At 46.1% G+C, this 15,290-nt stretch overlaps 1 protein-coding gene across 2 annotated transcripts; it reads right to left on the bottom strand.

The window, feature by feature from the left end:
* Positions 1-4,639: 4,639 nt before the first annotated feature.
* On the bottom strand, positions 4,640-9,957 carry LOC142579211 (uncharacterized). Of its 2 annotated transcripts, none has more exons than XM_075689208.1 (2): positions 9,897-9,957; positions 4,640-5,315 (listed from the first exon to the last, which is right to left on the bottom strand). In XM_075689208.1, the coding sequence occupies exon 2, from the start codon at positions 5,274-5,276 to the stop codon at positions 4,905-4,907; it is 372 nt and encodes a 123-aa protein (XP_075545323.1). In that variant the 5' UTR covers positions 5,277-5,315; positions 9,897-9,957; the 3' UTR covers positions 4,640-4,904. The 2 variants fall into 2 exon arrangements, with proteins under 2 accessions (XP_075545323.1, XP_075545315.1); XM_075689200.1 differs by lacking the exon at positions 9,897-9,957 and adding an exon at positions 8,662-8,806.
* Positions 9,958-15,290: the final 5,333 nt, after the last annotated feature.

The raw sequence follows: 15,290 nt of genomic DNA, 5'->3' as shown, positions 1-15,290 counted from the left end.
CGTTCGAATCGTTTCTTAAAAACCGCCTCTGACAGGTATTGTTGTTCCGCCTTTCCACCTGTAGTTACGGAATATGCGGAAATTACCTGCTTGAAAAAATCGGAACATGCAGTTACCTAGTTGTAAACATTCACGATTTAGCTTCTTAATTGTTTCCTTTAGGCCACTTTTTGCAATTGCGAAACTGAAGGGCAGCAGTACCGGTGTTAGTGATGATGTTGCTACAGGCGAGATTAGCCGGGCAGACCTGGCCAGCTATTGCTCTAGCTGAGTATTTCTTTCCGCGTCAACTATGTCGCCATGAGTGAATCAGTCGAGTCTTTTGGGGAAATGTGATAAACATGCGCTGAACTTTCATACGCACTGTCCGCGGTCCTTCCGCGCATATGAAATGATCTGCACGTTAGCGAGAAACTCTCTTCTTCTCATACTGTCCAGAAGCCTCTTCCTTTCAGGAGAGAAGCGCTTGCAGAATCAGATTAAGGGCTCTATATCGCCCACTTCGTTGCACTCAGTGTAAAATGAAAATAGGATAACATTTCAGTTAGCCCTCCCATGTTGGTGTCACTCGCCTATGTTCCAGTATTCTCGCCAATGTGCCGCTTTCAATGCAGCCAACAGTGCGAGCTCCGGCGAATCACCAACTTGCTAAAGACACAATTCGTTGCGACTTACCTTCGCTTCAGGAACCTCCGCATCGGCTGTCCGCTGTAAAGGAACTTCACCGCATGGAAGCTACCCTCATTGACGGAGTAAGAGCAAAATTCGCCTACACTCCTGCATGAAAGTTCAAAGCATCGGTGACAGCAGCAGTGAAGTGAAATTTGCCTTTGGTCAAATTGTAAGACTTGCATGCACCACTTTCGAGAAACTAAGCCTTCTAATGTGCTAGGCGTTCCACATTGGCGTTCCACCTATAGTCGTTTCCCAAAAGTGTGCGTCAAGCAGTTGTGGACTGTCTTAATTGTAAAACCAATGCACTTTTTTAGCAAATTTCGAGACGGTTGTCTCGAAATTGACGCAAGTTTTAGGATTTGTGTCAAACCAAAATGACTTACCTACTGCTCGGCTTCAATTTTTCAATTGGAAAATGTGTCCTAGAGTTCATGAGCAAAAACTTAATTCAAGAATGTTTAATTATTAATCTACACTTCGCGCATTGACGCACAAGTAACGTCCGCCTCTCTAGGTAATCCACCTGGACATGCTCAGCTGCGCTACATGCTCCATGCTATTGAAAAGAAAACATATTTTCGAAGTAGAAAAAAGTACATGAAAAGAAATCTACGCACTTAGATACTGTTACGTCTCAATACGGCGATGGGAATTCCTTAGACGTTTACCACGGGGCAGTCCTGTCATAAGGGTATGCCCAGACGACGACGGGGCCCGATATAGACTGTGACGCGCAAACAAGTGGACTCACTTCGAGGCGGCAACAGCCGCCCTCCGTAAAATCGGTGATTACCGCGAAGATTCATTCTACCTGAACCTGGCTCTGACAGGCTAAACTAAGCGATGAAAGGGGCCAACGTCGAAGGCTACCGTGGGAACAGAGTCCACTTCGGATTCCCGAATTGCTACACGCTTGCGCCATATGCGGGGGCCAATGTGCAACATCACGGGAGTGATTTTGCGACCGGTTCGACCATTGTGACTAGCCGCGATACAGTCATCAGATTCCCTAGTCTAGTCTTCTAAGGAAGACGACGGTATTAAAAGGGGAGACCTTTGGTGAGTGAGAAGGGTGGTGCTGACGTGTCCTGATGTGAACTCAGCTGTTTAATATGCTCCTACATGGAATCGGCTTCCATATCTGTAACCAGTGTAAGTAATGTAAAATAAACCCTTTTTCCTTCCTTCCTACCACCGGACGTACTCATCAATGCGCCGGGTGGATTCCTGGTCCAAACGCCAGCTCGAGCCGCGACAATATGACATATCATTCTGCAAAGTGACGTTTTCTGAATGCAAATGTCTTCGGTGTTTAGTTGTGCAGCCCTGCTGCTCATATAAATTGCTATAGATGATGTTCGTATAACTGGCGACTATGGCACATTCAGTGAGAATAAGAAGCGCACAGACTTCATCTATTGCAGAGAGTTGCAGCTAATAATAAAATACCTGAAGCTGCGACCGGCTGTTCAATAATTGCATACTATTCTCAAACACTTGGTGCACGCAAATTGGTCTCTGAATTTTGTATTTGGTTACAATCCACCCTGGAAGCTGTCAGTTCCGAGAGTGTCTCTAAACCGATTGCGCTGTCAGGAAACTGAGTGCTTCCATACGCGTACCGGAACATCGGATAAACCTACCACGACATTAAGTATTCCATCACTTGCATAAGATATTCACAAGCATGCACTGTAAGCATAACACGAAATGGAGTACAAGCATAACACGAAATGGGAGTAAACCGCCCGTCCCGTATATCGCATTCCCGTTTCTGGGCTTTTTATACTACGTACCAGTCCGGATACAAATTTACTCCAGTAAAACTCTTGCTTGGGCTAGTTGGTTCATGCTTGAATTAGTAAAGGCAAGGCGCAGAAGACCAGGAATCAAGAAGAACAACACAAACGACAGGACCGGCGCCGGTCCTGTCGTTCCTGTTCTTCTTCTTGAGTCCTGTTCTTCTGCGCTTTGCCTTCACTAATTCAAAAATTTACTCCCCTGCTGACCGTGCTTTTGCATGTAAAAACGGGAGTATTTCTTTCATCCGCGTGAAGGTTGTTGGGGAGGATAGTCGGAAATTTTTTTTTACTCGCTTCACTAAGTTGTGGCTGCTCCTGAGAGCTCACAGGTTGTGGCGGCAAGTGTCGTGTTTTCTAGAATTTGTCGCCTCATCTTTAATCGGTGGAAACATATTTCGTCGTAGCGTAGGAAACAAAGACGACAAAACGCCGCGATGGCTGGCTTGCTACGGCAACTAGAGCTTCGGCCGAAGTGAAACAGGCGTACAGCTTGCGTGCACGCCTAAAGGAGCAAATACGTCCATGCTCCTTGCACAACTTTCACTACTCCGACAACTGACAATTATAAACTGTTCAGTTGTGCGCCCAAGCAAGCACTTACGGGACTAAGCCGCTAAAGTCAACGCAGCAATATTTTGACCGATGCGCATCCACGGCGTGTTTTCCAATAGCGTACGTGGCCGTGTTCCCCGCCGAGTATAGGCTTAACTGGAAGGCACAGAGCTTGTGAGCGTTTGTGGAGTATAATGGTAGTATTTAATCACGTGATCTCGAGCACGGTTCGTGGTCATGTTATTTTAAACTCCCTATGAATTGTTCCTATTCACGTGATCTAAAACTCCGTACGTCGTAAAGTCGCCCATGACATCATTTTATTGCGTGTCTTAGAGATGGTAGCAAAACGATGTAATGTAGGCCATTTTACTCCAGCAGGCCAAAATAATATTTTAGTACAAGGGAGTTTTCAAAGCGCATGAGCAGTGAAAACCTCAATCTCGGCTAATTTTTGCTAGTAGTGTATAGTAGCTAACCGTAGAATATTTTCTCTGTGCCGGTTAGTGTGTGTTTGCTATAGTTGCGCGGTCGAGGCTTGCCGCTTCGCGCTAGAGCACAACTACTAAAGTTAAGGGTTGGCTTTGTGAACGTGCGCGAACGTTTGTGTCCACAAGGACGCGTGGCCAGTCCATCGCGTACGTCTTGTGGTTGCTGCGAGACACTTCAGCACCTGATATTGGAGTGTTCCGATTTCCGTGCGCAGCGCACATCGCTAGAGAGGGTCTATCACCTCCTTGGTCTGCAGTGTACGACAATCGACGCATGTTTGTGCTCCAGTGGTTGTGCATCTCACCGCGATGAGGCTCATCACGCTCTTCTTACTTTTCTAAAATAGGCTAAGCTAGGTTCACATTTGTAGCCTATTTCTCTCTTCGGGTGACGGGAACTCAAACACTATATCTTCTATTTCGACATGTTATAGTGGTGTCGCCTGCATTGACTGGCCCTACTGTATGTGACTTGTACTGTGTGTGCGTTGTGCTTAATTGTTTGAGATTTTTCATCTTGCTTTTTCTTTCCTCGTCCCTCCCCTTGTTTCTATCTTTCATTTATATGTTTCTGTCTCCACCTATCTGAAGAGTAGGCAGGTGTGGTGCCCCTTCCGGTGGCAGTTGCTGGCTTTCTCTTTGCGTTCCTGTCTATAGTGAATATATGTTTTCAAAACAAATAATAATAATAATAATAATAATAATAATAATAATAATAATAATAATAATAATAATAATAATAATAATAATAATAATAATAATAATAATAATAATGTCAACACTTGAAAACAATGAATATATGCTCGCTGTTTCTTTCATAGTCTAGCTATAGTGCGCCGAGCAAGTATTTTGAACAGCTTGCCTATTTGGACCCTCAAGGTGCACATTTACAACTATAATGTCTTGTGCGAAGAGGCCGAGTTCTTTTCCGAGGCGCATTTATAACGGATCTTGCAGTGCAGCCCACATTGGTACCTTATCTCACGTTCTCTACTAAAGAACGTATCAGCGGAAGTTTATGAGGACCGGCAGATAAAATATCAAACTTTACCTAATTTTAGAAATAACTTTGTCAGCGGACTAAAACCATTGTAGCGCAAAGAAACACGAACAAAGAGATGAAAGGGCACCACTGATGTTTGTCTCCTGAAGTTTGTCAGCGGTGGTTTTTATTGAGTTAAAATAAACCATAAAAAATGAACGTAGACAGAAGGATCACAGCATTAATGCCCAAAGGAAGTTGGTCTCAGTCTCTGGTACAGCAGAGTGGCACATCAAATAAGCAAGAGCCGGTCATGGGATGAGACACCATCCACTTACTTTAGCCAGGAACGGTGCAGTCTTGCAGGTGCCCAGAGCCCGCGTAAATGAATCGTCATCCTGCTCAGTAGCGTTCACCCCGACTACCACCTCGGCTACCTCCGCCAAGGCCACCGAGGCGACCTCCACTACTTCCGCCATGGCCGCTGTGGCCACCATGGCCCCCGCTGCCGCCAGAGCCACGGCCACTATCGTAGCTATCGCGTCCACCATAGCCCCCGCTGCTACCACCAAGGCCGCCGTGGCTTCCTCCGTGGCTTCCTCCGTGGCTTCCTCCGTGGAGACTACTGCCAGAGCTGCCATGACGACCACTGCCGGAGCTACCATAGTCGCCACTGCCGGAGCTGCCATACTTGCCGCCGCCGCCGTAGCTCCCGCGACCTCCTAGTCCTCCACCACCCTGACGCTCTTCGACATCTTCGAGCGCGTAGCTCATGCAGATCGAGGCGGCCAGCAGAGCTGCCAAGAAGAAGACCTGCGCAGTATCAATCAAAGGAACGGGGTGTGAGACCAGCGATAAAGCTGTCGTGAGAAAATGTACCATGCTATGTAAAATATCAAATACCGTTCTTGCCACAAACTTGCGCCCACATTTGCGAACGTTTAAAAAATGCATTTTGAGGAACATGAATGAGGGTGTCTCATGAATGAGCCGATTCCATGCGTAGCAGTTGTAAAGGATGACCTCCGAGGATAGGTTGGGAGCATCAAATTTCAAAAGTAAAGGAATTTCCCCTTCGCACACAAGCGAGAGCGCGTAACGGCGTTCTTGGCCTTAGCTATCGTAATGCTGGTTCGCAAACACGAAACCATTAAACCTGCACTTCTTGACTTGAATGCGTAAATCACTTGATACGACGTTCCACAGTCACAAACACGTATACTCGTATTATTAAGCATTTCATCTTAAAGTTATCATGAGGACTTCTGTTTTAGTTCCACCAAGAGTATACGTTGAGCCGGTTGAGTACCTGGCTAATTACTTCTGATTTAATGTACTAGGAGCCTAGCTAGCAAATCCTGGGCCATGGATTGGGCAGGAGGCTACAAGTACATAGGTGCAATAATTAGTGGACACGTTTTACTGGGTCTTTGTAGGTAAACTGTGTTGGGCCTATAAGCAGTTAACCTCTCTACCAATTCGTATACTATATTTCTTTTTTTTTTTGTCATTGCATTTCTCTTCGCCGCCCCCCCCCCTATTCTTTCCGTCTTTCATTTCCCATTACCGCTCCCCCAGTGCAGGGTAGCAAACCAGAAAATCTTTTCAGGTTAACCTCACTGCGTTTCCCACTCCGTCTTTTCCTCTCTCTCTCTCTCTCTCTCTCTCTCTCTCTCTCTATATATATATATATATATATATATATATATATATATATATATATATATATATATATATATATATATATATATATATACATATATATATATATATATATATATATATATATATACATATATATATATATATATATATATATATATATATATATATATATATATATATATATATATATATATATATCTGTGTGTGTGTGTGTGCGCGTGTGTGTGTGTGTGTATATAGCTTTCGTCGAATCAACACTTGTTTTATGAAAAGACGCGAACTCGCAGTTTGCTCTTTCAGCCATTGTTTCAGCTATGCGGGTGATTCCCACCCTGAAGAAACACTTGCTGTGTAAGTTAAAACATGCAAAATTGTGCTCTGAAGCAGTGGAGCTTCTTTAAGTTGACCTGACGCTCCTCTTTAGGTTAGGACCTACTCAAAACCTACGTCGTGAATTTTGTTGAGACGTCGATTACTGACAGAGGAGTCTCCTTCATCTACTTCCGCTACAGCGACTAGAAAAGTTCGCCTTTTCAGTCCCGGCACTGTCACAGTCATTATGACCCTCCCCTAGAAAGCTGTCGATCTTTTCCGCGCTAGCGCTCAAGTATACAACACGAAGGAAAATCGCTCGAGCCTATCCTCACTAAGACCAGTATTTCATATTTACATCACTATAGCGGTGCTTCACATAAACATTAACATCGTCCCACACCACAGAGACTGCTTGGCTTTTTTACAAGGCGTAATCTGGTTGATATCCTCATCAGATATGACCGGTTCGACGAAAGGAAGGTGGCACTTACTAGCTGCTTTGCAAAGTGATACGTGACACTCCTAGCAAAAGATGTATATATTAGGAAAGTATTCAGCGTGTCATATAAATTTTCAATGCAACTGGGTCAGTAAGACATATTATTCTCGCCGTATACCTAACCACTGCCCACGTGGACCACTCATCCTTACTGCTCTCCGGCGTCTTCTCCAAGGGCCGAGACTCGCGATGTTTTCCGTCATTAACACAAATGTAGGTTGTATATAAGGCGAGACTTTTCGGCGCCGTTCACCATGTGGTCGGTCAGTTTCTCGAAAATACAAAGCTATTGCAGCTAACTAGTGCCTAGGCGAACCAAATATCACGGCGAAGATCACCACTGAAGGTCGCCCTGCTATCAATAGCCCGTAAGCTAAGCCACGCCACAGAATGATTATGAACGATAATAGAACCGTTCATGATAATCCTGGACGCCAATAGTTATAGGACTTTCTAAGAATGATTATCTGCGTTATTACAGGCAGCACACTGAACAAATCGGTAGAAGAGCCATTTGTTCCCCCTAGTTTATTGCATGCAGAAACCTAAGAATGACGGCACGCTCCGTTTCGAGCAGCGCACCCTTTCACGAGCCCAGTATTCTGATTGTGCTAGAGAATAAACTAGAAGAAATAAGGCAGGTGGATTTTTGCAAAACAACGTAAAGTCAAGGGGAAAACAAAGCGTGTTTCCTTGGGCGTTTCCTACGCATTCATTTTATACATCGCTGTTGCTTGTAGCTTTCACAACGCTAAACAGTCTTTACGAGCGCACGATCGCGCTCAGGTGAGGTTGTCTGCGCCTACTCCTGCGATCGGGCGCGGCTCTGATGAGGTACACTGTGGCTGGTCTCCCTTCTAGTTTGTTAGCGTTCATTTCCTCCGTCACTTTTCTCGCTTTTCGTAACTCGTGCTGTTTGTGAGCTCGTATATTGACGCGTCTTCACCGCTGAAGGAATACAACCTTCAGAGCCATTAGCCATCGTGCGGTCCCGCTATATGAGGGAGCAACAAGCAAGCAGCAAAATTTCGTTGGCCACAAGAAAACACCATTAAATGTTTAGAAAACTATTGCAAGATCCGCTGTTACACGCAAGATGCAATACCTGCCTTTGGTGTTCACGACTTCAGTCTCTATAGCTGTATTCTAAAAAAGGCATTGCAGGTACGTCTTAATTTAACCAGATTTACAGCAGTGGTCCCCACGACTATGTAAAAGAAGTAACGCTTTGTTCGCTTTGGTTCAATGATATCGTGTCTTTCATTCCGTTTATCTTGCCGTCAATCAAACATCCAATGTCCGTGTCCATTTGTTCTCCTTGATATCATAAGTTCTCACTCCGCTTAGCAATACATGAATACGCGCGTGCACACATCTCAAGAGCAAGATAACTTCGGTAATATAAAGGCCATCCTCCAGACTCCACCAAAGAATCTTCCAGTCTCTCGCATTCTACCCATTGCACATGACGATCTTAAATTTCTGTTTATGCCGTTGAATTTGCTAAACAGGCGCTATATACTTGCTTTTTGCTATAGCCTAAATGGGCATTCTTAAACTGGAAATTTAGCTCGAAGCGATTAGTTGACGCGCCTTCATTATACTGCCAATTCATGCAGGCCAGCAGCGCAACTTCAGTCACGCTTGAATGAACCAACTCCACTTCGAGATTAAACTCACCACTTTGCTGAAAGCCATGCTACTGTTCGTCTCGTCAACCTGTAGGGCCTGTTGTGTCCGGCAGTCTCGATGGGTGCCTTATATACATGCGCGAAAGTTTAACCTGCTGTGCTGGAAAGCTCCAAGGTCTTGGGCAGTAGCCACCGTTTTCTCCACCCTCTAAGCGTCTGGATGCGCATTCACGGATTTTGGCGCTCAAGCCAAGACGTGAAAGTTGCCGTTCACCTCCTCCCCTGCCTGCTGCCCTTGTCTCGGGTATGCAACCCTCCCCGCTTCGCTTTCCCTCCTGTCTTGCTTATTCATTAATACTCGCGTGATGTAAACAGCCTCAATTATGTCGTTGCGCAATCGTGCAGTGGCTCTCTTTTCGTTTCTCCAAATCAGCATCTCGCGCATTCTGTTTTAATTTTCTCAAACCATAGAGAGAAGGCCCATTTTGAATGCGAGCTGGAAGTGCCGCTACGCACTTCCTTCTCATATTAAGAAGGTACCTTGCATCACTCCTTATCTCAGTCTCTTTAGTTGCTTTGCTCTTTACTTATTTATTCTTTCCGTCTCTCAGGTTCTATTTTTATTCCTTATGGCTTGTGCGAGAACTCTTCATTCAGTGTGCAATATGTTTCCAGAAACCGCTTACAGCGGGTTAACGAGTGTCATTATTCTCTGGGAGCTCTGATACTTTAACTGCAATTTTATCTGCGCCGACAAAAAATGCATCAGAATTTCATGATGACGCACGTTGCCGAGGCGCTGTCCGTAGTAACAAATGTTAACGTTACGTAGGAAACCATTCTCAGGGGAAATAAATAATGACCCGAAATTACTTTCGTTGGGAAATTATGGCCATTACTGGCTGCACAGTGCCAGGCATTTAATTGGCGGATCGTCTGAGTTGCATAAATGGGAGAGGGAGATAGACCTTACTATTACTATATAACGCTACAGCATCGCGCGCGCCGCACGTAGAACGTACCACGGCACCATAGCTGCCAAGCGAAGCCGAACTTTCCACGCGTTCTGCGCACTACCTCCGTGAATACAAAAGGCATTTGGGTGAAGGCAAAATCACCGTTTTTCTTAACGTAAGTGACCGGTACGCCGATGCAACGCAAACGGTATAGTATTTAAGACTTAATCAGCATGACACAGCAGTAACACTAAGAGAACAGTGTAACGGCGCGAGTAACATAGTGTAACATACCTGCAGTGTAACATAACAGTGCAGTGTAACATACCTGCAACAGGCTGTTGGACGAGAGGTTTAGGTGTCAGAACGTCTGCCGGTATTTTCTTGATCTGAATGCGAAAAAACGAGAAACAAGTAACGATTATTCGAACGCCTCCCGAAATGGAAGGCAGGTCGAAAAGATTACGGATATTGAGGCCAGGCTACGCTATTGCCGTAAAACGCAGTATACTAGCGCGACATGACCGTTTAAAAATATTTCACAGCACGGGCGATACTGCTAAACAGCCGTAAGCTGTATACGGTGGCTATATCCGCCGCTATAGTATAATATCTGCAGTCGGTCGGCTACTTTGGTTTCCTATCGGGGAAGGGCTCCGAGTATAGTTTGCGCTCCTGTCAGACCTCCGGTTTCGGGAAAGCGCAGTGAGAACTCTTGCAAGGCTCAGTACTCCCCGCGGCCGGAAACAACTGCGGCACAGACAGTGCCTCTACCCGTAGCCCCTTCTCGGCCGTACCGGAAGAGTGACCTTTGGGTCCACGCTCTCCTTGGGGTGCGTGCTCATTTTATTAAAATTATAACGGTGCGCGCGGTCTATATGGGCACGCAAAATAGCTTCTGCAGTTGTCAGGTCTGTACTCTTGCAATAGGAAAAGATTCAACCACCCACGATTTCTGGGCCTTGGTTCACAAAAACGCTTAGCTCGCAAGCGGAGATCGCGACTCGTGTGATAGCGAATGCTTTCGCTAGTGAATCATCCGCGGTACGGATCAGTTAGCTCACGTTCACCCGCCAGCCAAGGGCCATTCTTAATCACGATAGTCATTCCTAACATAGGCCCAGGTTCTTTCTTTATTTAAATATCGCTCCTGGCGAATGCGAAAAAAAAATCAATGGTTGTTACACACCGAGACAATCATAAAAAGCGTTTGTATTGTCGCTTTATATATATATTCTCTCGTGTGTGTTGCACCACGCACTCTGCGTTAAGTCTCCTTCCGGCCAGAGCCGAGTTCAGCTGACATATGCGTCTCTTCTGGGATCACCCCGTTGTTACTGTTGCGTGGTCACAGCAGGCTTGCACTACGCGAAACAAAAAAAAAATAAGAAAACATACACGCAGCAGCTCAAACGACACCTGCGCTGTCATATAATTTTTGTCATCCGATTGTCAAACAGCGCTCGTAAAACGTCGCTATTACTTACAGTGGAAGCAAGGACACTTCTATGCTTCTATTATTGTAGGGCACGTGCGTCAAACGTTTGTGGTGCAAGTGCAGGTATAACCAAGGGAATGAAACGGTGAAGACTCTGCGTGGTCGCAAGGTCGGCGAGAGTTCAGTGACACTGAACCGGTTTGAGACGCGCAGCATGCATTCAGAGGAGAGTCTGCAAGAATGTAAAAGAAGTCAAGCAAAGTCGACGGCACTCCGCCCTGGGAATCTGCTATGTGGAGAGAGAAAACGAAAGAGGCGATACGAAACTAAAGAGGCCGGAAAAGTCATCGGTCTCCATAGTGTAGAAAACAGAACGGTTGCATCAGCAAACAGCTTTAGGTGGTGATGCCGCGCTAGCAATGAGCAAGAGGTAGAAAAAAGTGTCAGAACAGTCCAGTGTCAACAGTGAAAACCATGTCTTTCTTTTACAGAGAAAGCTGTATATGACCAGCCTTGCGTAGTTTTTTCGGCGTCCGGCAACAGAGATGGACTTAACGATTTCTAACAAACCCATGCACCATGGGGTCCATTGTTTGCTTTGCGTGTGATCACGTACGGGTGCAGTGTGGAGGCGCAGATGGAAAAATGCGGAAGAGATTAGAACGCTCGCCGTGAAAAATAGCGTGACGTCGAAGTTATCGCAGTATATAAGCAGAAGAGGTATCGGCGCTAAAAACAGCTGCCTTATCGATGGGGCGGACGCGTATAGTCCCTACACTCGTAGAACAACATGCGTACGAGGAGTGCCGAAGGGAACAACAAAGAGAATGTCAACTGCGCCAGCGCGAAATGACCACTGACGAAAAATGTTCCCGCGATGTTGAACGAAAACGACGATCGCGAGCCCTGGCAACCATTTCACTCTGGGAAGATGGAATGGCAGCGAAAGCACCTTGCTTTTAGTTTGAGAGCTTTGACTGTCGCCAGCTTTCGCTGCCATTCTATGTTCATAGAGTGCAATGGTTGCCATTTTTTGTTGTTGTTGTTGTTTTGTAATTTCTAAAACTTGAAGATATTGCTTAGAAAAAAGGACATGATTCATAAGGAAATTTCGTCTGCTCAGCCAGATAACGTTAATAGCTATGATGAATTACGTGCGCGACCAATCACGATGTCTAATTACCTATTGAACCGACTGTTTGAGTTTAACGTTTTGCCAATCAACTTATGGTACAAATGACAATCACCTGATTAAAGTTGGTTCATTTTTAAGATCTGACCACTCCGTACAAATCCTGAGGCAGCACCAGTTTCGATATGAAATGTGCCATGAAATACAATGGAATTCCTTGTAGTTTCGTCCCCTCAATGCATAACCCAGGTTTTTTCTTGTTTGTCTGGAAAGGGGGGTGGGGATGGATATGCCAGAAAGGCGATATTTTCCACCGCAGTTTTGGTGATGTACGTCCTCAGCCGCAGGATTCACTGGCTGATTTCAACTGCGCTGTTGTAACATGTACCTAAAAGTAATTCCTTGGGAAAGAATTAATGTAGTATATTTATGTATATTTATGTATATTCTTTTATTATGGGACTTTTACGTGCCAAAATCACGTTCTCTATATGAAGCACGCCCGTAGTGGAGGACTCCCGATTAATTCTGGCCTAACTGCCCATTGATATTTGCTCTGCAAGCAATGTTTGCCTCTTGCGGTAGCTCCGCTGAAGAGATTAAATAGCGTTCTCTCTGAAAGACCATTGCTATCATTTATGTCTCTACGTTAATTGACTTACAGTATACTCACAGGGGCCCGATAAACGAATGTGGCGCGAGAGGTAGAGGGTAAGAATGAGGGAATGCTGCTGTTCAGTGGAAGTCGTATGAATCAAGAGAGAGCGAGGGAAGGAAGGCAGGGATGTTAACCAGTCAAGAGTCTGGCTGGCTACCCTATGCCGGGGGAAGGGAGAGGTGGAAGAGAGAAGTGGAAGAGAGAGAAGGGACAGAGAGGGTACATAGACGTGCACAGACAGTCATTGAGTCAAAGCCACTCGTGCAAAGCAGACGTTCTCAGAAAGCACAAAAGTGCCTTCACTGCCTTCTGAGCCGATGATCGGTGGGGACGGTGCTCTAGTACTGTCTGTTCACTCAGAGGACGATCATCTAGTTTCCTCGTTGTGTTGGACAAAGATTGTCTCTCTGCTTGAAATGGAGGACAGTGGCACAATAAGTGGTCAATCTTCTCCTCGCATCCGCAAACATCACATTCAGGACTATCAGCCATTCCAATTAGTGCTGAGGAAGCTTTCGTGAAGGCAACTCCCAGCCACAACCGACACAGAAGAGACGCTTCGCGTCAGTGAAGTCCGGCCGGAGGTCAGAGTTGCAGTGAAGGGTTAAGTCTGTGCAATCTGGTGCGCCTTGTGAGTGCGGTATTCCACTCTGCTATGGAGAGCATGTGTGGTAGAATGAGAAGTTGTCTCGCTGCTTCGACACTTGAGAGTACGTATGAAGGCTGCTGCGCGGGGTGGTTCGAGGGCACATAATTCACGGTGCACAACCGATACCGACATGAGTGAAGGATGCTGCGTAATGTCGGTATCGGTTGCGCATCGTGAATTATGTGCCCTCGAAACCAACTTAATCTAAAGAAGCGCGTTAAATCTTTTATATAGCAGTCACTTTCCTGTTTAGCATGCCTGTACCACATTTAACGATATACTGGCGCGTACAACGATATTGTAACGTTTTACTAAGCTGCGCAAATTCACATAAATATATGTCATGCTTGCGTAAATTCAGCGCCTCTTCGTCGGCTTCGAATGTAACCCATACTTCGAGTGCAGGAAACGATTTGCATGTCTATCTTTAGCCGCATTTTGATCCACTGAAGCAATATTTGTGGTGAAGAGCCATGACACACAAAAAAGAAAATGCTTAGATTGATTTTTGAGCAAGCTTCAAGCATATTTTCATTATTACACTTGAAGCTTGCTTACCTCGAATGAGCGGTGGCACGTAAAATACTCATGGAAGCATAAGCAAAAACGTTTTTATTTTCAAAATTCGAAAAACCTGTAAACAACTACCAAGCTAAGACAGATATTTTCATAGTAGTTCTCCGGAGCGAAACATATAAATATTCGCGCATTTATAATTTGCCAACCGTCAGAAACATTGCATAAGCGCTGCAGATTAACATCCGCTGGCTAGGCTGAAAACTAGTTTCCGCGTTTCGCTTTGCGCATCGTGCAAATTACTTGGACAGCCTCTGGCGCCACTTCGCTGTTTACCGACGATATGGTGAACCGACAACCGGGTGCCCCCTTTTGCGACCTGAAGTCAAAGAAGACCAATGGAGACCCACAGCAGCACTCACCTTCGAACTTGGGGATGTTATGCAGCGAAGCGATGGTTACCGCAACCCCGTTCTCCAACCAAGTGAAACACGCACTCGGCAAGCTCTCAGCAGCGCAGCTCGTTACATAACGGAGTCGGCGGTGGCGTGCTTTCCCATACGGCGCGAAACCAGTTGGCTACACCGGCGTTGGCAGCATTGGTGGGCACGTTCACAGACGCTAGACGCACTGTTATTCAAGGCACAGGTGTCGTCCCGAGGCTATCGATGAAAACACAACCATCACGTCTCTTCACTTACCCTTATAAAAGGCTCGAATCCGCGATTGCTGCGCTACCAGGGTAAGCCTAAAAGCAACGGGCCACAGTCTTGCTGTTGGTCGCAGGCGTTCGCGAGCTGGCGGAAGTCCCAGCTTTAGCCGCCGACGGTCTTTATAAAGAGTCTCCAGTTTTCGCTGCTTGGTTGCTCCTATAGCCGGAAATGTTTCCGTCCCAGAAACGTGGCCGTGATTGACCCAGCTTGCGTTCTCTTTTACTTGGCCTCCTTCACCCTCCCCCCTTTGGTTCGCAATTCGCGTCGGAGCCAAGTAATCCGGATAGCGAGCCGAGCAGTATAAGACACACGCTCTCTTTCATCTCAAGGACACCATTGCCGTTCCACTTCTCATGAGGGAGAACGCGAACAAGGTAGGTACTTGTTGCGGGCCTCTCGCGTCACACTTGCGTCATTGGGCGCCCTTTGAGCAACAACCGCCCCCCCCCCCTCCGGCCCTTCCTTTTTACTGAAACCGAGTCTCTAAGCTTACTTCCGGCCATGGGTGTACGCTCATGCGGAGCTCGCGCGATTTAGCGTTGGGCCACCATCCGCCGGCCCTCCTTGCTTCGCGAGGGCCGACTTACGGGAAAAAACGCGTCCGTCGGATCAGCGC

Source organism: Dermacentor variabilis, chromosome 1 (genome assembly GCF_050947875.1).
Source record: "Dermacentor variabilis isolate Ectoservices chromosome 1, ASM5094787v1, whole genome shotgun sequence".
Classification (NCBI taxonomy): Eukaryota; Metazoa; Arthropoda; class Arachnida; order Ixodida; family Ixodidae; genus Dermacentor; species Dermacentor variabilis.
This window is presented reverse-complemented; position numbering and strand designations above follow the sequence as displayed.